Source organism: Sturnira hondurensis, unplaced genomic scaffold (genome assembly GCF_014824575.4).
Source record: "Sturnira hondurensis isolate 20B ecotype Veracruz unplaced genomic scaffold, ASM1482457v3 Scaffold0022017, whole genome shotgun sequence".
In the NCBI taxonomy this organism is placed as follows: domain Eukaryota; kingdom Metazoa; phylum Chordata; class Mammalia; order Chiroptera; family Phyllostomidae; genus Sturnira; species Sturnira hondurensis.
The window spans coordinates 7,849,058-7,868,732 of NW_028094648.1; the positions used below are offsets into that span (position 1 = coordinate 7,849,058).

At 42.3% G+C, this 19,675-nt stretch overlaps 1 protein-coding gene across 1 annotated transcript; it reads left to right on the forward strand.

Moving 5' to 3' along the window:
- On the forward strand, positions 1 to 17,373 carry SGCB (sarcoglycan beta). The gene is made up of 6 exons (XM_037034122.1): positions 1 to 75; positions 5,599 to 5,808; positions 8,984 to 9,169; positions 9,827 to 10,018; positions 10,608 to 10,739; positions 14,230 to 17,373. Exons 1-6 carry the CDS (start codon positions 40 to 42, stop codon positions 14,431 to 14,433), a joined length of 960 nt encoding a protein of 319 aa, XP_036890017.1. The 5' UTR covers positions 1 to 39; the 3' UTR covers positions 14,434 to 17,373.
- Positions 17,374 to 19,675: the final 2,302 nt, after the last annotated feature.

Consider the following 19,675-nt stretch of genomic DNA (forward strand, 5'->3'; position numbering starts at 1 on the left):
GCGCAGGCGCTCGCAGGGAGCGGCGGCGGGCGCGGGAAGATGGCGGCAGCGGCAGCTGCGGCGGCGGCGGAGCAGGTCTGTGACCCTGCCGCGGCAGAGGGCTGGAGGGGAGGGCACCAGGGTCCTGCCGCTGGGGCCCTCTGTAGGGCTGGCTGGCGGGGGCCCGGGGCACAAGGGCCGGCTGAGGCCCGGCGCTGCGGAGCCGGGCTCTGCAGGGCTGGGCGGGGCGGGGCGGGAGGAGCTGTCCGCACCCAGGATGCTGGCAAAGGCCGGGCTGCACCCCTTGCCTGGCTGTCCCTCGGCCGGGGGAGCAGGGGTCGCTGTGCTGAGAGTCCGGAGGCGTCGTGGCAGCCCGGGGCCTGCGCCGGGACATGCCCCGTTCCTCGGCCAGCGAAGATGCGGGTAAAAATAACCTCAGTCCCGGCGCCGAGAGGCTCCCCTGACTGCAGCCAAGAAACAGTCAGCTGTCGCCCGGTGTCCGCTCACGGCCACTTCTTGTTTCTGCCGTCCCCTCCAGGGATATGCAGGCATCCAGGCGTCGTCTGTGCTTTGGTTTTTGGAGCGTTAGTCACCAGTGTAAAACTGTCTCCTGTCCAACTGGTTTAAAATAATTTTTTAAATGCTTTATGTAGTATTTCCTGATCTGCATTGTGGTCTTGTAACTTAGAATAGTTTCAAAGGCTATTTTCCCCCAAATGCAAGAGAATATATATATATATATATATATATATATATATATATATATATGAATATATATATGAATATATATATGAATATGTGTATGTACATATATGTACTTAGAGTTACTAGGGTGATCTCTTAGACATAATTTTTATGGTCACTTTTTTTTCCCTTTAACTATTATTTCCCTTTAGGATAAAAACAACTATGATGAGCTAGGTTTTTTTGGAAATGTCCCATTCTTATACATTCTTTAAAAAATACAAATGAGCCCTGGCTGGCGTGGCTCAGTGGATTGAGCACGGAGGGGCCTGCAAACCAGATGATCGCAGTTTGATTCCCAGTCAGGGCACATGCCTGGGTTGCAGGCCAGTTCCCAGCAGGGGATACACGAGAGGCAACCATACATTGATATTTTTCTCCCTCTCTCCTTCCCTTCCCCTCTAAAGGTAAATAAATAAAATCTTTAAAAAATAAACTTGATGTTTAAAAAAAATACAAATCAACCAATATTCTGTTTCCAGAAAATCTTTTTTTTCCTGGAAAGATTTTTCTTAGGTAATTAACTGCTTTCAGAGACCTATTAGATAGATATTTATAAATCCATCACTGAAAGGGTCATTCTAAGGGATATAAAATATAGAAGACACAAAATCTGCCTTCAGGGAGCTTAAAGTCAAATCGCCTAACAAATGCAGAACAATCAGCTAAAGACAACAGGCAAGCTACAGGTCATAACAGTAGAATAGAGCAGAGTAGAGTAAAATAGATTAGAGTAGAGTAGAATAAATAGAATAGAATAGGTGAACAGAGACAAAGCTTGGAGTTGTCGAGATTAAAATTGTTCTTTGACTTTCCTGATTTCCCTCCTAATTTATCAGCTTCTGTTTTAAATAGTGCTTTTTGAGTCTTTATCACCTATTGATGTTCTTGAGGTTCCACCAAGGTTTTATTCTTGCTTTACACATAAACCAGCAGTCTGACCCATCCCTCCATCTCCGCTTCAAAGTTATGCATTTATGTCTCTAGCCCTGGATTTCACTGAATTTTCCAACGGCAGTTCAAACTCAAAATGTTCAAAACTGGATTGTACTATATTTACTATTAAAAGGGCTACAACCATTCATTCTCCTGGTTAACCTAGCCAGGAACTTGGGATCTGGGCCAGCTTAAGGGTACACAAAAGGGACCCGCACTTTGTCTAATGCTGTGTTGGCCCAGGCATGGTATCTGAACGAAGAACCCCACGTTGTCTTTTTACTCTCAAGTCCCACCAGCTGTGCAGCAGGTCCTACTTGGGAGTGACCTCAGATCCCACTTTGTCTTATTCACATCCAGTCCTGCACCGGGTCCCGTCAGTCTGGCCTCTTAACACCTCTACCCAGTCTTTCTGTGTCCCGTGCCAAGGCTCGGTCAAGCCCTCATTTGGGACTGTTGGAGAAACCTTCTGTTGCTATCTCCAACTCTAAACTCTTCTGTTCCTGGTCATCTCTTTTTTGGGTTGATTTTGCTGTAATGCAAATCTAATTGTATCACTAACGTATTTTAAATTTGGGGTAGTTCCCATCATTGTAAAGATAAAGTCCGTTCTCGACATGGCACTTATGTCCATTCATTTACTGGCCTCTGAAAACATCTCTGACCTCATTTTTCCCCATTTCTGTACTTATCCTCTGCACCACCCACATTAAGCTACAAAACTAGCTTACCCAGAGATAGTTGTTACCAGAATTTTTATGCTGTTCCCTCTGCCTGGAATCCCCTTCTCTGCACTTTTTGCCTGGCTAACACCTGTTTATCTGGTTCAAGATTCAACTGAAATCTCAAATCGTCTTAAAAACCTTCAACTGATGTCCCTGTTCACTAAGTACAGTTGCATTCCTCGCATGTACCCTTTCAGTATCGTGCGCACTGCTTCACTACGGCGCTCACCGTGTGGAAGTGCAGTTGGTTCTGGTGTTGTCTGTCTACCCTGTTTGCTTGCGAATTCATTGAAGGTAGGTGGTATATCTTGCTGATCTTGGCAGCCTGAGTATCTGGCGTAATAGTCCCTCTTCAGTAACTGTTAAATGCATCCAGTGAATATAATAATGCGCATGAACTGGCAGAGAAGAGTAAAGAATGCATCCAGCAGGGATGGATTTTGCCCTGCCCTCCTTTATGTAGACCTGTATTCAAACTGGCAAAGATTTACATTGCCCACCTATTGGCACTGTCACAAGTGTCTATGAAAATTAGAAGAAAGCACCCCTCTCAAGGTATTTTACTACGTTTGGGGAAAACTGTCAAGATGCACGTGCGACGCTAAAACATCCACGGTGCCAGTGCATCTCACAGGTGTGGCGCCGCACACAGCTGCACACTCTCCACAAGTGTGTCTGCATTCTGCTTTGTGAGAAAAATCTGTCGAGTAGGTTGAATTATCTTCTACGGAGCCTTTCTTACTCTTTGTGGAATTTTACCATTTTTATCTGCCACATTACTCACTGTGATTATTCCTGCCTTTTCCCACAAGCCATCAAGCACCCTGCTACCCATGACATGAGATGGCCTTGCCTTTAACATTCTTAGGAAAAAGAAGCATGTTTGCCCTTCCTTGCGTGACTGATTCAGTGACGTGGGAGCCCAACCTTGAAGACCGCTCTTTCCCCTGTACTCCGTCACTTCCCTGCTCTGCAGGATCTCGTTTCCCACGGTGCCCTGCTCCACTTTGAGATCTTCGGTTTGCCTCTCTTGACGTGTTTCCCTCTGCCATCAACCCTGCATCCTCCCCCAAACTGGGGGAGGGGGACAAGGTACTAAATCCAAAGAAGCACGGTTTCCCTCCGACAGTGCATAAGTCTTTGGATATGATCTTCCTTCTTTCCCCTCCTCTTCTTCCAGACTCAAAAATAAATGTATACTATGCTGGCATCTTTTCCAGGCTATTCCCTATTTGCCAATTTGCTATACGAAGTTCATCTTTGAAAGTTATGGAAGCACTTCCTAAGAAATCAAGTTCAGCAACACTGTACATCCCAGATTTTCTTACCATTTCTTGCATTTCTTATTTTTCCTTTGTTCCTACACATTTAGTTTCTCAATATTACATTTCATAAATTGAATTTACTTGAGCTGAGGGCTCTCAAACCTGTATCCCTAGTCTTGATGACCTCATATGTCGCTGCATGCTTCCCGCCGCCTTTGAGTCACATGGTCATTTCTCATTCAGTTCGAATTCAACATGTAGTACCTCCTCCCTCCTTCATTCCCGTGTTGAACTAGTCACCATTTAGTAAACATGAGATCCTTTTTCTTAACATGGCTCTACAAGTTCAGTGGACTTTTCTCTTGAAGCATATTTTTTATCTATCCTTTTCTCATCCCTTTCTAGTTCAGGACTTCATTACCACAAACCTCTATTCCTACACCATCCCAACAGCCTACTTCCTGGTAGTCGCATTTCCTAGCTCTCCTACAAACGCCCCCATATTTAGCACCCTGAAACATGTCATTCTCGTTCAGAGACTTCCAGTGACTCCCGATTAAACAGACATAAAGACTAGCATTTGTACCCAGCAGTGCAAGAACGTTCACAAGCTGCCCTTCTTTTCCTACTTTATTCTCCCCAAATTGCCAGATCCTACCAACCCCCTCTGGCCAGTTTGCCTGACAACTCCAAGCCATCCTGTCTCTCCTCCCATTAAACTCCACAGCGTGTATTTTCTATGCTATTGATTTTGGCACCTGAACATACAGAATACTTTACTGCATTACCGTCTTATGTACCCAAGTCACATTTACAATATCTAGACGGTAAGGATCCTGTCCTGTATTTTTTTTTGTTTTCCTATTTATGGTATTGATGTTTAAGCATAAAGTGCTTAATAAATGCCTACCCAATAAACAAACTTTCTGAGAGCTCCGAAGCACATGTACGTTGGGCAGGATCCATTTCTACCTGTCCCCTTTGTGTTTGCGACAAACCAGCTTAATACCTAACATGTCGTGCAACCATAGTCCACATCAGCTTCTTACACTTTGTGCTCCCGGGTCCTCTTCATACTCCTAAAAATTACTGAGGATCCCAAGAGCTTTTGTTTACATGGGTTATATCCATTGATATTTACTGTATTAGGAATTAAAACTGAAAAAGATTTTAACACAGGAATGCACAAAGCCCAATTTCTTTAGCTGTTAGAGCAGTGATGCCACCACACGTAGGCCTGGGGCCTGTGGAGAGCTCCACTGTGCATTCAAGAGAGGGACTAAAAAAGTGAAATCACACCTTAGTGTTATTTTGGAAATAGTTTTCACCCCCAGGCCCCTGAGAGGGTTCAGAGGACCCCTTCAGGACTCCCCAGCCCATACTTTAAAAACTGCTGGTCTTAACTTCAGGCAATTTTTAGCTTTGATAAATAACAAAGTCTACCAGCCTTTCCAAATTCTTTTCATGTGAATGAAAACATATAATTAAAAATAGCAATAAATGTATAAAGGGCCCACGGACAGAGACGGGGGGAAGGACTGAGGGTAGCGGGTGGGATGGGGTAGAGTGGTGGCAGGAAAATGGAGCAACTGTACTTGGAAAACAATAAAAAAGGATATTAAAATACTGCTAATAGATCAGTAATAAAAATTACCCACTATAGAATGTGTATGTCCACTCTTCCCCCAAATGAGCGAACCGTACACTTTATTGAAGTAGGACAGTTCAAAGCAGAGAGTGGAAATGAGCTACAAGTAGTCCCACCGAGAGTTCTCTACCCGCCTCCAACACTGTGAGTAATGTCCGCGCTTGGAGCCTGAGACCCAGCTCGATTTGAAGTTTGTTAGTGGAAAATACATCACCGACCAAGTCAACTTTCTTGTATGCCCTTAATGAATGTATCAAAAAGAGAGCGTGTAGCTGTGCCAACATGTTGTACTGTGTTTTAGCAAAGTTCCAACGGCCCTGTGAAGAAGTCCATGCGAGAGAAGGCTGTCGAGAGAAGGAATGTCAATAAAGAGCACAACAGTAACTTCAAAGCCGGGTATATTCCAATCGACGAGGATCGCCTCCACAAAACGGGCCTGAGAGGGCGGAAGGGCAATCTGGCCATCTGCGTGATTGTCCTCCTGTTCATCCTGGCTGTCATCAACCTCACTGTGAGTGTGGGGCACAGGCTGCTGATTCTCATGACGTGGGGAGTTTTCTGCTGGGCATCAGTGAAATCGTGGGCTCTGTTGCTATAATGTCTTTTGGGACCCTCTTACTTCCTGCATTTCTAAACATGTTGTATCTCATGTTGAGTATATATGTATATATGTTAGTACACTAAAACTGCCATGCATTTATTGTATTAAAAAACAAGTGTTCGTGGATTCTTCCCATTAAAGGGCTTTTAAAAGGTCAGAATCAACTCAATAGAAGAGACTTTTGCCAAGATGATTTTATTGCTTCACCTCTCCTAAAAAATGTAATCCTTTCTGTTTTCATTCAGTTTTCTCCACATTTATTCTTGTCTTTCCAGCTAGATTGTTAAAGTTGTAACCCTTGGATGGCAGTGAGGGGTGATATTTTATAGTCTTAAATCTCTGTTGTCAAAGAGGAAAGCACTGGGTACGCTACCTTACACAGAAGTGCTGGGGACATGGCCTGTTGCCTTTTCAAAGATACTTGCTTTTTAATGGACGAACACTTTTAATCCAAGCATATAACTATCTAAGGGTTACCTTTTCAGAGAGTGATTATTCGTATACCTAAGACTATGAACATGGACTTTAGCAGTTTTAAGGTGATTTCATTTATTTTTTTACTTCAAATACTTTCAAGCCAGTCCTTTGTATTTATATACAACTAAAACTCTCTGATTCTTTACCTAAAAAGAGCTGGTACTATAAATAGCTTACTAGGAATACATATTCCAAAGCTATTTTATTTTGTTAATTTATCTTACTGGAAACTTTTGATTAAGGTGGCAGATTAAAGACATTTCCATTCTGTTTCTCTCTTAAAAAGCTCATCCCAGGTAAAATGTCCATATCTTCCAAGAAATGCCTTGGAAGAGAGCGGGAGGCAACTGAAACCCTAAGTGATCATGGAGACAAAAGGGAGGAGGAGGAACAGCAAACAACTTAAAACTGCTGTGGGTGCTGGGAAGGGGGCGGCAGGCTGTGCTGGTGAAAGTGCCCTGCAGAATCCTGAGGAGCTTCAGGAATGGGAAGTGCAAGAACTTTGAAAAGCAAGGGTGAGGTGAGAACTGAAAACAGAGCTTCCTTGAAAAATCTGTAGAAGGAGCCGTGAGATCCCTGGCCTTCCTCTCCCTTCCAGCCAGCAGTCAGTCAACCCTCCCACCCCGACTCGAGAAAACACTGAACTGGAGAGGCTTCTTACGTGAAATGGGCTTCTACGCAGAAGGCCAGGAAGTCTGAATGCTGAGCACTGAGAGTCCCTTCCCAGGCTCCCTCATCCTCCACCTCCAGCCTCCTAGCACCAAGCTTATATCCCCTGGGCAAGAGATTAAAGCTCCTTCTCTGGAGAAACTGAAACACCTCACAGAAAAGACCTGAAGATGCTGACGCTTGGCAGGTCCCAGTGAAAAAGCCACAAGAGGCCTCAGTCACAAGCCCACCCTGCACAGAACATTCTGTGGAGTGTTTGCAACCTTACTATTAATCATGAACACTGAGCTTCCAGGGATCAATATATATATATTTTTTTTGGAGAGCTCCCAGAACTGAAAAATGATAGAGAGAAACATCCAAACCATGGGGAAAGTAGGAGTGCAAGAAGATAAACAAATCACAGAAAACTTAAAAAAAAACCTAAAATCAGTATCTTCAGAAAAAAGAGGATATTGCATCCATGAAACACGAAGCAATTAAAGAATAAGGAACCCACAGAACTAGATTGATAGATAGATATTGGAAGACAAAGAAAAGGAACTCTTCCGGAAAGTTTAATAACATTAAGAATTAATCCAGGAACTGTAACACTGTGGTAGTAGGTGTTTCAGAAAGAGAGAAGAGGGAACACACTGGGGAGAAAGTTTTCAAATAAGCTAAGAAAACTTTGTAGAACAGATTGGAAGCACCAGACAGGGTCCAGCATAGCACAAAGAAAAGACTCACACCGAGGCCATCACCGTGAAACTGAACCAGGAATAAAGGGAAGATCCTAAAATCTTGCAGAGGAAAAGAAACAGGTTATGTACAAAGAGGAGAACATCAGGGTGGCATCAGACCCATCCAAAGCAGCACTGGAAACTAGAAAGTAAGTAAGCAGGGACCTTCAAAATTTGGAGAGAAACCCGTTCCAAATCTAGAAACGTACACAAAGCTAGTCTATTGTCAGATGTGAAGGATTATAAAGACATTTTTTAGACATGAACACTCACAAGAATTTTCACTTCATATACGTCCTTTCTAAGGAGGCCACGGGAGGATGTGCCCTACCAACAGGAGGTACCAAAGCAGGAACGTTGGGGACGAGGATGCAGGCAACGGGGTATCTGCAGGGAGAAGGACAGCAGGGAGCTCCGGCGCAGAAGGGAGGGACGGGTTCCTGACCACAGCTGTGCCGCAGACCCCCGAGTGAAGTCCAGGCTGCAGCCAGAAGACAGGCTCCCGAGAGAGAGAGAAAGAGCGCTCGTAGGTCCTCCGAGAGGTTTGGACTTCCAGGCCATTTTATTGCGAGACATTTGCCAAAAAGGTTCGAGGGTTTGAAAAGATTTGGTCAAATTTTCAAAGAAACTAAGCAAATGAAGGGAAGACTACTAAACTCTGAGAGACACAACGTACCAGAAAGCAACTGCTGTCATAGTATAGTACTTGCTTAGCAGTGACTAGTATTTACATGGTCATGAACTGAAAATACTGAACGTGGACTCAACCAAAATTTGACATTGAACTTGGGGGAGAAGAAATACAAAGGAGCTAAAATTCTTACCTGTTACAATAGAAAATTAATAGGTAAAACCTAAAATTGATGAGAGAAGAAGCGATGCACAGATAATTATTTTAAAAGTTGAAGATAAATTCTAGGCAGAATCGATAACATTGCTGAAAGGGGTGGTCCCTGGGGGAGAGATGGAGAGAGAAGAAATGAACTGCTCTTCCTCCGCTACAGACCTTGCAGCGCTTTGGACCTTCAGGTATGAGTGTGTAACATCCTGATAGACACGAAACGGTCTTGAGTATAAGTGGGAAACCCGCTGATAAGTTCATCTCACACTGAAACACTTTCAGAAGTTTTAACCTTTGGAAATTGTTCTTCCAGTTTGTTTTCCAGCCCTGTTCAGTGTTTGCTGCTTACTAACAGTGGGCTTGGGTCCCTTTTTAGATAACCCTTGTCATCTGGGCAGTGATCCGCATTGGCCCCAATGGCTGTGACAGCATGGAGTTTCACGAAAGTGGCCTGCTTCGATTTAAGCAAGTGTCCGACATGGGAGTCATACACCCTCTCTACAAGAGCACGGTCGGGGGAAGGCGGAATGAGAACTTGGTCATCACTGGCAACAACCAGCCTGTAAGCCACTGCATTTAATTGAGGGGCATGAGAGAAAAGTTTTTCATTAAAAAACTAATCTGATTTTTAGAAATGGGTATTTTCCTTTAGAGAAAAATTCATAAACATATTTAATATTATGATTGGTTTTATAATTTATTAATGTCAGAAGTTTCCTTAATATTCTACATTTTGTTTTACAGTCACTTATTCTGTGGTAGCTATAATTACTATAAGAATTCATAGTTTACTCCTTTCTTCTGTATACCAAAAAAAAACCATTTTAAAAAGTACCTTCCCAGGTTAGAATACCTCCACTTTCTGGGAGTCTAGAAGAAAATGTGCCAATCTAGCCAGTGGCAGCCCCTGCCAACTGGCGGCTGTAAGGCGGGATTTTAACCGCAGAGAACAAGGGGGCGCCCTTGCCTTCCCTGCCCGTCGTAGGCCTCCACCCCCGTGCTCTGCGCCCCCTGCATGTGTGCAGAGTCAGGCGGCAAATAACTCTGTGAGCCCCCGCTTTAAAGAATCTTTCTCCCAAGTGAGTAGAGGGGCCAGACAGACGCAGTTAAAGTTATTTGAAATTAATCTGATATTGTACAGTGTTCTTATAATGTTCTTGGTGAATTTTGGGTCCAGTATTCTTCGAAAACATATTCACAATAAAATGTTTTTCTGAAGATTGTTTTTCAGCAAGGAACAACAAAACTCAGTGTAGAAAAGAACAAAACTTCCATCACAAGTGACATCGGTATGCAGTTTTTCGACCCAAGGACTCAAAATATTTTATTCAGCACAGATTATGAAACTCATGAGTTTCATTTGCCAAGTGGAGTGAAAAGTTTGAATGTTCAAAAAGCATCTACAGAAAGGGTATGATTTATTTTCTTTGCTTTATTAATGGGAGAGAATTACTGTCTAAAGCAGCTGTTTTCAACCTTTTTCATCTCATGGCACACAAAAACTTAAAATTCAGCAGCACACCAAAAAATATGTTTTTTGCCAATCTGACAAAAAATAGAGGTATACTTTTGATTCACTGACACCAGATGGTTTGGGTAATGTTGGCTGTTGTCATTTTTATTTAACAGTCTAATGGGAAAGAAGTCAGTGCCCCTGACTGAGTAGTCAGGTGTTGCATGCTTTTAAAATTCTTGTGGCACTCCAGTCGAAAACTGCTGGTCTAAAGGTACAAAGTGGGAGGGGATTTTTACGGTTTTGTGGTGGCTGGAAAGAAATTCCAGACCAGCAGAAAGGGCGAGCTCTCGGTGCATCATTACCCAGCTTACGCGGTTGTTATCAGGTCCTGTCTTTACCGCAGCATCCGTAAAATGTGAATAAAAACATGAATAAAAATGTTTGCCCTGCATGCTTCATGGTTGAAGCTCCTGTTCTTCTCTCTCTGACAGTAATTCTCACTTTAATTTAGAAAGTCTTTTCACTACTTTTTTTAAATTTTCAGATTACCAGCAATGCTACTAGTGATTTAAATATAAAAGTTGATGGACGTGCTATAGTGCGTGGAAATGAAGGAGTGTTCATTATGGGCAAAACCATTGAATTTCACATGGGTGGTAACATGGAGTTAAAAGCAGTGAGTATTTTTTTTAATTCTAAGAGAATTATTAGATTCTTGGGTACATAAATCTATATGTGAAATAGTGTACAATTACTAAAAATGGTATTGTAGTTGTATACTTTTTGATATGGAAAGATGTTCAAAATGGGTTGTGAAGGTAAAGTTACAAGAGAATTTGTGAAGTAACTCATTTTTATTTTGCAAAAATCTGGAAGGGCATGCCAATGTCAACAATGGTTAGCTATGGGTAGCAGGATAACAGGTGACTTTTATTTTTATTTTTATTTCATTTCTGCTTGCCTGTCATTTTCTTTTTAAAAAGTTTATATGATGATACTTGTATTATTTTAAAATACAAAAACCAAAACCAAAAAACAACAACAACAATAAAACATTCAAAAGAAAATTCTGGAATACCAAAGTAAGTATACATTCTGTGAAGTTGTTTGGTTTCTTTTCAATTAAAGATTTTTCATATCGCACCTTGGTTGGTGTGGCTCAATGGATTGAACACCGGCCTGCAACCAAAGGGTCGCCGGGTTCAATTCCCAGTCAGGGCACATGCCCGGGTTACAGGCCAGGTAGCCAGTAGGGGGTGCATGAGAGGCAACCACACATTGATGTTTCTCTCCCTCTCTCCCCTCTCTAAAAATAAATAAATAAAATAATTTTTAAAGACTTAAAAGATTTTTCATATTCCTTCCTAGATTTTATATCTAGTGATGTGAAAATCAATTAGCAAATGTATAAAATGTAATTTTATTTATACATCTGTTATTAAATTCTAAATGGAAAAGATTTGCTTGTATTCTAGCTTTTAGAAAGTGAGGCTTTCTTTGTGCTTCACAGATTACATCTGAATTTTAATAGGTACATATTTCATGCAAGGGAGCCAGCCATAAGTCTGAAAAAGTTCTACCTGCTCATAATTCTGGCCAAAGCATGTTTATTCAAGGTTTCTTTTGGTACCTGCTATATGCTACTTAATTAAATCTAATTAATTTTTTTACCAAGCATTAAATGGCAAACGTGAACTTAAACCAAAGGACTTTTATAATAATTCTTTCCTTTATTTAAATGTAATTTTCTAGTTCTTAGAAAAAATAAACTTTAAAAATTAAGTTCTTTCACTTTCATAAACTGCTTTTTCTCCCTGAAGTACATACTTCAATCTCTAAGTAAAGAAAATGAACATAAAATGTGATTCTGGCCAGAAATTCAGTCGCAATCCTATTTCTTTCATACACCGTAACAGGAAGCCATTCTTCTAAGAAAATAGAGTTGACTGGTCCCAATGTGGCCATTGTGCTCCACACTAGAAACTCAAAGCAGCAACAAATGCAATAGATTTGTACCTGGCCATTAGCAAGTTACCTAAATCTTTTATCTTTTCCACCTGGAAATTCCACCTGTTGTTAATGTGAAAATATTAAAATACTTTGAAATTCATTTATACATGTATCAGTTTTTTCATAGTTAAAGAAATAGAAGCCAGTATTGAAAAGATAATTATTTTGTGATTTGGTTAATATTAGTGGTTATGTTTAAGTTTATAGCTAATTACTAGAAAGAATTTTATCAAACTGCTTTAAAAAATAACTGGTGTAGCAATTTTTAAAAAGTAATATTAAATGACCACAAGATGGCAGTGTTGGAACAAAATTGGAAAATTCACAGAATTACATTTAGTCCATATACTATCCTTCCTGGTTAATGAGCTATTTTCATTACTTCATAACCAGTTTTTCTCATTGCTTTAAATGTTCACTATGGCCCTGGTTTGTGCACCTCAGTGGATTGAGCACAGGCCTGCGAACCAAGGGGTTGCAGATTCGATTCCCAGTCAGGGCACATGCCTGGGTTGTGGGCCCAGTCCCCAGCTGGAGGCAAGTGAAAGCAACCACACATTGATGTTTCTCTCTCTTTCTCCTTCCCTTCCCCTCTATCTAAAAGTAAGTAAGTAAGTAAGTAAGTAAGTAAGTAAATAAATGTCCACTATAGGCTCATGAGCCTCAGATTTGGAATTTCTGCTTTTATCTTTCTTTTGAACCAAGATTCACATATCCAACCACCTTCTTACCTTCCCCACTTTAATATGTAATGGGCATCTCAAACTCAGCAGTACTAAAATCTTTATATTTTCACTCCCTCCCCAAGCATTCATGTCGCTCAGGATTCCCATCAGCCCGTCATCAAAGCCTTCAGGCTCCGCCGCCGCCACCACCACGACCACCACCACCACCACCATGGTGTAAACACAGCAGTTTCCTTCCCGGGCTGTTGGAACAGCCTCCTAAGTGGTCCCTGCTTCCCCTCTCACCCTTGTAGTCAGTTCTGTATACAGTATCCAGAGGGGTCCTTTTTGAAAGGTCATACCACTTCCCTATTCAGAGCCCTCCGAATGGCTTCCCCTCCAGTTCAAAATGAAATTCAAGGTCCATTCCCTGGCCTTCCACACCCGCCCCCTCATTATTTCTTTGACACATCCCTGACCAGTCTACCCCCTCACTCTCTGCTTCAGCCACACCAGCCTCCTGCTTGTTCCTGACCCCAAGGCACATCTTCAGTGTGGCGCCTTTGGGTGTGTGGTTTCCTCTGCCCAGAGTGCTTCTCCCTGGCCACCCACATGGCTTTCTCCAGAGAATGACCCAGTTTCTGTTGGACCTTATCGGAGAAGCCTTCCTCGACCACGCTGTGGAAAGCAGAACCCCCACCTGGGCACTCTCTCTACGTGCCCTGCCTGACTGACTTTTCTCAGATGATGCGCTGTCTGTGTTACCGTCCGTGTATGGATTGTCTGTCCCGCCCCACTTAAATGTCAGCAGTGTGAAGACTTGGGCTCTGCCTGTCCACTGACCGCTGCACCCCAGCACCTAGAATAGTATCTACCACGCAGTAGACATTTCGTTGTCATTTGTTGCATGAATGAAAAGAAGAAAGAGGAAAGAAGGGGAAGAGAGGCTTAGGAGTCCCTAAAAAGAAAGGGCCTCCGGTACAAGGATGTTCCTGGTACACTGGGACTGAGGAGGGGGCCCCCGCGGGCAGTTTCCACGGAGGGGTGCCTGGTCTTCGGAATTCCCCAGTTCAAATCTTCATTCTTGGTGTTGCAAAGGCATTGGAAACTAAAGTTAATTTTTTCTGGGAGAAAATGTTTTTTCTTACCATCCTCAAACTTATGGGTAACTTTGTTAATACTCTCTTATGAAGTAACTAAAAGGGTCTGAGACTCTATCAAATCAGCTTTATTATGCACTTAGGAATTTTGATGTAATTTTAACTAACTGAGAAGTAAACTGTGTTACAAGCATATTGGTAAACATCATGAACTACTACTAAGAGGTAACTAATCTTGAGATTAGTTTCGTTTTCTTCATTGTTGTGGGCTTGAGTTCACTCTTTCTTCCTGACTTCTTTTGTTGTTAACATTCCCGTAAGTTTTGTTTACTAGATTTGTTGTATCCTCATTTGTGGAGGTGAACAGATTGTATTGTTGTTCTCCCGCCAGGAGAACAGCATCATCCTCAACGGAACTGTGACGGTCAGCACAGCCCGCCTGCCGAGCTCCGCCGGCGGGGACCCGCTTGCTGCCGGCGAGTGGGTGCGCTACAAGCTCTGCGTGTGCGCCGACGGCACTCTGTTCAAAGTCCAGGTGACCGCGCAGAACATGGGCTGCCAGGTCTCAGACAACCCCTGCGGAAACACCCGTTAAAGGTCCAGAGCGGTCCTCGATGTGTTCATGTTGTGACTTGACTTTTTTAAGAATATGCATGCAATTATGTTTTTACCAAGTTTGTGGTAACTGGTGATTATTTTATCTGCAGAGCACTACTGTACCTATTACATAATCTCCATGTTTAACATATTCTCAGAAAGCCTAAATTCTAGTACCTTGCATTGAGTTGCACTGATCTTCAAGTTACTCTTCACTAAGATAATGATCAGAAGTGAGTGAATAAAATCAAAATTAATCTTTTAAAAAGTGTTCTTAAAATTCCACTACGTCTTGTACAAAAGGGCTGAAGCAGCGGTTTCGCCTCACTGTCCATAAGCTGTTGGTAACTCCCGATGCTGAAGAGGTGCAGGTCAATATGTGCTGTGCGCTCTGTCTGTTGCTGTCTAAGAGGAAAGACAGACTGGTAGTGCATCAGCTCTCAGCCATATCCTCACACGCAAGTGAAGTCATTAAAGAACTCCACGGATGTGAGAGTAAGAAACTGTGGTTCCCTAGTTTTGCACTAGGGCAAAAATGCTCTAACAGAATGTTTACTCGTTAAATATTAACAAATGCTAAGTGTTGGCAAGGTGGCAGGAGTCGAAACACCGCCCTAGCTTTACCTGCTGGGTAGTGAGGAGAGCTGTCACTCAGCTATCCTCAGCTGGCCACCTCAGCATCATCCTGGCATCGCGTGTGCAGCGGCTCTCGTTCTCGCCGGAGCCCGTGCACAGGGGTCCTTAGCCCAGATGTGCCAGCAGAAACGGAGGGTCAGGAAGTTCAGAAACTTGCCTGATGCCACATAGAAAATAGAGGAGTTGGGATTGAAACCTGGATGTACCTGCTTCCAAATACCTTGTTGTTTTCACTGTCTGCATTAGTTTTAATTACGTAAAACTGTACAAGATCAGCAAAGACTCATTTAGATTTATAGATAAGAATCACACAAAGCAGGTATGCTTACTCCAGTTAAAAAAAAAAACAATAATCAATCTCATGTCAAAAAAAAGTGGCCTGTCCCTGTCAGATTTTAAACTATCCTAAGCCAATTCCAGAATGTTGTATCAGACATAGGGAGGTTACACTGGCCTAGTGATGGGTTTACCCGTTTCTGACTGTTGGGCATGACTCACTGGAATACCTTGGCCAGGGAAAGAGTTGCCAAAATATTTATACCCTCAGCCCTCAGGACAATACAGGGAGATGTGGGGAGACCATGGCCCCAGGCAAGTCCGCTGACCAGGAATAGTCTAGTCTGGTGGGCTCACCCCATTGTGCACCATAAACATTTTACCTTTTTAAACTGTACCATGCCCTGACAACAGTTGGGAAGCACTGGACTGAAAGGGCACAGGTGCAGAAAGTAACACAAGTGATTTTTGAGTATGAGAATTGATCTCTCTGCTCCAATATCACCATCCCGTGGTAGTGATTTACCACTCTCAAATCAGTGGTTTTCAATGTATTTTGTATCTGACTTGAAAGGAACACTCTGCTATCACCAAGACAGACACAGTATCGGGGACAGGGACTTAGAGCGGCTTGTTGTAAGGAAGCGGTAGCGATCAAGTGTGTGTTCAGCCTGCGGTCAGTGTAGCAGGATTCTGTCATGGCCACTTTGAACTGTGTAGATAGGAAAGTGCAAAAAACGATTTGCATTCAGCATGGCTGCGGTACTCTGATAGAAAAACCAAATGCCTTAGGGACCATGACGTGTGCTAGACTGAAACAGAGACTGACGTACTAGGTGTTTTTAAATGAAGAAGAAAGAGAGTGAAGTTTATGACCTCGGAGTGTTATTAGTTGCGGCAATATTCAGAATCTATTTTACTATATTCCGTATCATTTAATTTCTGAGTGATATTCAGAAAAAGTTCATTGAAATTTTCTTTTAGATGTTCAGTATACTTTTAAATTTTACATTCTTGTCTGCTCTATTTAGATTTGTTTTGAAAATTTCTTTAACTATGTTCACAAAAACTGCAGAACACTATGTTACAACATATTTATTGAATGTAATTCATAAAATAATCTATTTTTACTTCTCCTTGAGAGATACTTGTTGTGTACTTGATACATTTCCATTAAGTGCTTTTAACACGAGAGGATATTTTCACATTTTCGTAGAACTGATTGTTAAGGTACCAGGTATGGTGTTTGAGGACACTTTGAAGTCTGTCTTTGCCTTTTCCCTGAAATGTAGACATGGAATTCACAGGAAAGCAGACTGAGAACAAGCCGTCTATTTTACCTGTGACCTGTTCTGTGAAATAGTAAAGCTTCCACTATTCATTCTCACCACCAGGTGGTGTTTTTCTACAAACTGAAATGTTAACTCCTCTGTGCCAGTCCTCCCTCCCCTACACTGAGCACTGATGAGACAAGCAGCAGACTGGGGGAGGTGGATGACAAAGACAGGATCCCTGGTGACCGGGGCAGGCACACCCCTGTTTAAGTCAGGGCGGCACTTTAGAAGTGGGGTACAGTGGTCACAGGGATACTTGAGATGAAAGCAAGATGCTTTGGCGACTGTCCAGTGAGTAGGTAGGAAAATGCAAAACCACACAGGGTGGGGACTGCCTGAATATGGTCTGTAATACCTAAAATATACCTTTTTGTATTCTTTTTACATTATAATAAAACAAATTTTGTGCAATAGCTCTGATGATCAGAGGTGGGAGTTCTACCTAGTTTTGAATGAGTGTTCTTAAGAGGGTAAGAATGTTCTGGTGCTAAATCTGCCAAAAAAGAGACCATTGATATGCCGATAATTTTAATAATCTTTTAAAAAGTGCTGAGGAGGCAAAGATTTCAAATTATATCATACAAAAATAAACTGATAAATCTGATATAGATTGCTAACTTTGAGTTTCAGTTAATTCAATTTGTAACTACTATTAATGACCACTGTTTACAATAAAGATTCTTTCAACTGTTTGCTGTTCATTTTTTGATAAAATACAAGCAGGTTTTTATTTAATAATACAAACATGATGGATTTAAATATAGCTTGAGACTGGGACACCATCGGTATTATTGTAATCCCTCTGGAATCCTAGAGCCCAGATTTAGAAGTTGTGCATCCCTACCTACCCTCTGCCCATTGCAGAAGGCCTTTCTCCCTCCGGTGGGTGGCCGTTCCCTGGGTGTCCCGGGGAAATATGCACACTGTGACCGTGGCAAAAGGCCAGAGCCAGGTGGCGAAAGGGTGAAGGTTTGCCACAGGGCAGGCTCCCTGGGCAGGTGGGTGGAGCCTCACAGGCTCAGGTCTCAGATTCCCACCACCTTGCTCCAGATGGAGACCCATTTGGGAACGACGGTACCTAAAGGTAAGGTATGCCTTAGAAACCGTGTTACTGCTGTGTTCTTTCCACATCTTATCAAAAACAGCCTCTTCTGTTTCTTCTAATTATTTTAACTTACCTTTTACTTCCTGTTTGTTCTGCTGCCTTCTTCCTCTCTCACTGTCTGACGCCCATACACACGCAGTATTTCCAATTGCTTCCTCATACTTCAGCTTGAATATGTCCATTTAACAGTTTATATTTTGCCTAATTGTTTTCAATTTCCTCATAAAATTTTCCTGAAGTTCTGAGGACTTCTTACCTAATACATGTAAGCTTATACGTAGTATATATCAGTTTTCTTTAATAGCTTTTACTTTAGAACATAAGTTTATCATTACCTAGTTGTTTTGAACTCAAATGTATCAGTTTAGTGTATAGATCTGGTCAACTTAAAAAGAACCGGGTCAGTGAAAATCTTTAACTATGTCCCCTTCAGTATTGTTTAACCACATTTCTTTTCAGTGATTCAACGAATTACTGTATTTTTGTCTCTGTTATTGTTATGTTAACTTGGTGGTGTACAGTTGTGTATAAAATGATTTCAGCTTTCAATTATGGAAATGATACCTTTCCAACAAGAAATTAATTCAATTTCTGTTGTTGCACGAGAGCCACACTATAAAAATAGTCACTGCTGTACCCTGCAGGGCACCTTTGCAGTTGTGGCTGTGTGTACCTGAATTTAGATGCCCTTGAAAACATGGAGAACTGGCCTAATATGAAACGAAAGTTTAAAAGTTACATGGTAAATTTCATTCACTCCATTCACTCATCCAAACTTGATGGGAAATTCTTACATATCCCATATATCACATGGAAATCTTGACCTGTATCTTCTAGGAGCTTACCGTCTTTTGGGAAATTGAAAACAGAAAACAGAAATAGCAATGCAGGATAATACTGATATTCTGTCAAACTGAACATCACTAAAATGCCTAATGCTAGTAATGCATTCATCCATTCAGTAGATACCTACTGAAAGGTTTCTGAAAAGACAAAATAGAGGCTAAAGCCCGAAAAATGAACGGGTCTTCAGGCCGCAGGATTTGAGTGGGCTATGTGGCATGCGGACGGAGGGGAGGAAAGGGCGCTGAGCTTGGAGTGGGAGCTGGACCGACAGCTGACTCCAGCATGGGGCGCACACATAGAGTGCTGCGCGCAGCCTCCTTGCACACTGGCTTACGGGGATGCACGTGGTCAGCAGGTCAGCTAGGTAATGCGAAGCCCTGAGGACCCCCCGGAGGAGGTGTGTGGACTCTGGGCACTAAGGAGCCCTTTCAGGATTTTGGATGAAGGGATGAAATGAGGAAAACAGTATTATGGGGAAATAACCCTTTGGAATTTCGTAAGATGGGCCAGAAGTAGGAAAATCAAGAGGCCATGGCAGGAGAAACTACCTAGTGATGAATTAAAATGGTGTCGTTAGAACAGACGGGAAGGGACAACTTGATGCAAACCTACATACCGAATAATGTGCTTATTGGTACACTCACTGTTTTTTAATGGAATTTAGTCATTAAAACTAGTCGCAATAATTTGCTTTTTAAAAAATTTTTTCCCTGGCCGGCGTAGCTCAGTGGATTGAACGCGGGCCTGCGAACCAGAGGATCGAGGTTCGATTCCCAGTCAGGGCACATTCCTGGGTTGCAGGCCGGTACCCTGCAGGCCAACTCCCAGCAGGGGATGCACGAAAGGCAACCATACATTGATGTTTCTCTCCCTTTCCTTCCCCTCTAAAAATAAATAAATAAATAAATAAATAAAATCTTAAAAAAAAAAAATTTTGGAAAAAAAAATTTTTTTTGTGTTTATCTGCCCTGGCTGGTGTAGCTCAGTGAACTGAGTGGGGGCCTGCGAATCATACGATCATGGTTTGATTCCCAGCCAGGGCA

Coding starts and splice junctions, on each gene's coding strand:
- SGCB (XM_037034122.1), top strand. CDS start 40: ATGGCGGCAGCGGCAGCTGCGGCGGCGGCGGAGCAG. Junction 10,019..10,607: donor AAAAAGCATCTACAGAAAGG/GTATGATTTATT, acceptor TTAAATTTTCAG/ATTACCAGCAATGCTACTAG. Junction 10,740..14,229: donor GTAACATGGAGTTAAAAGCA/GTGAGTATTTTT, acceptor TTCTCCCGCCAG/GAGAACAGCATCATCCTCAA.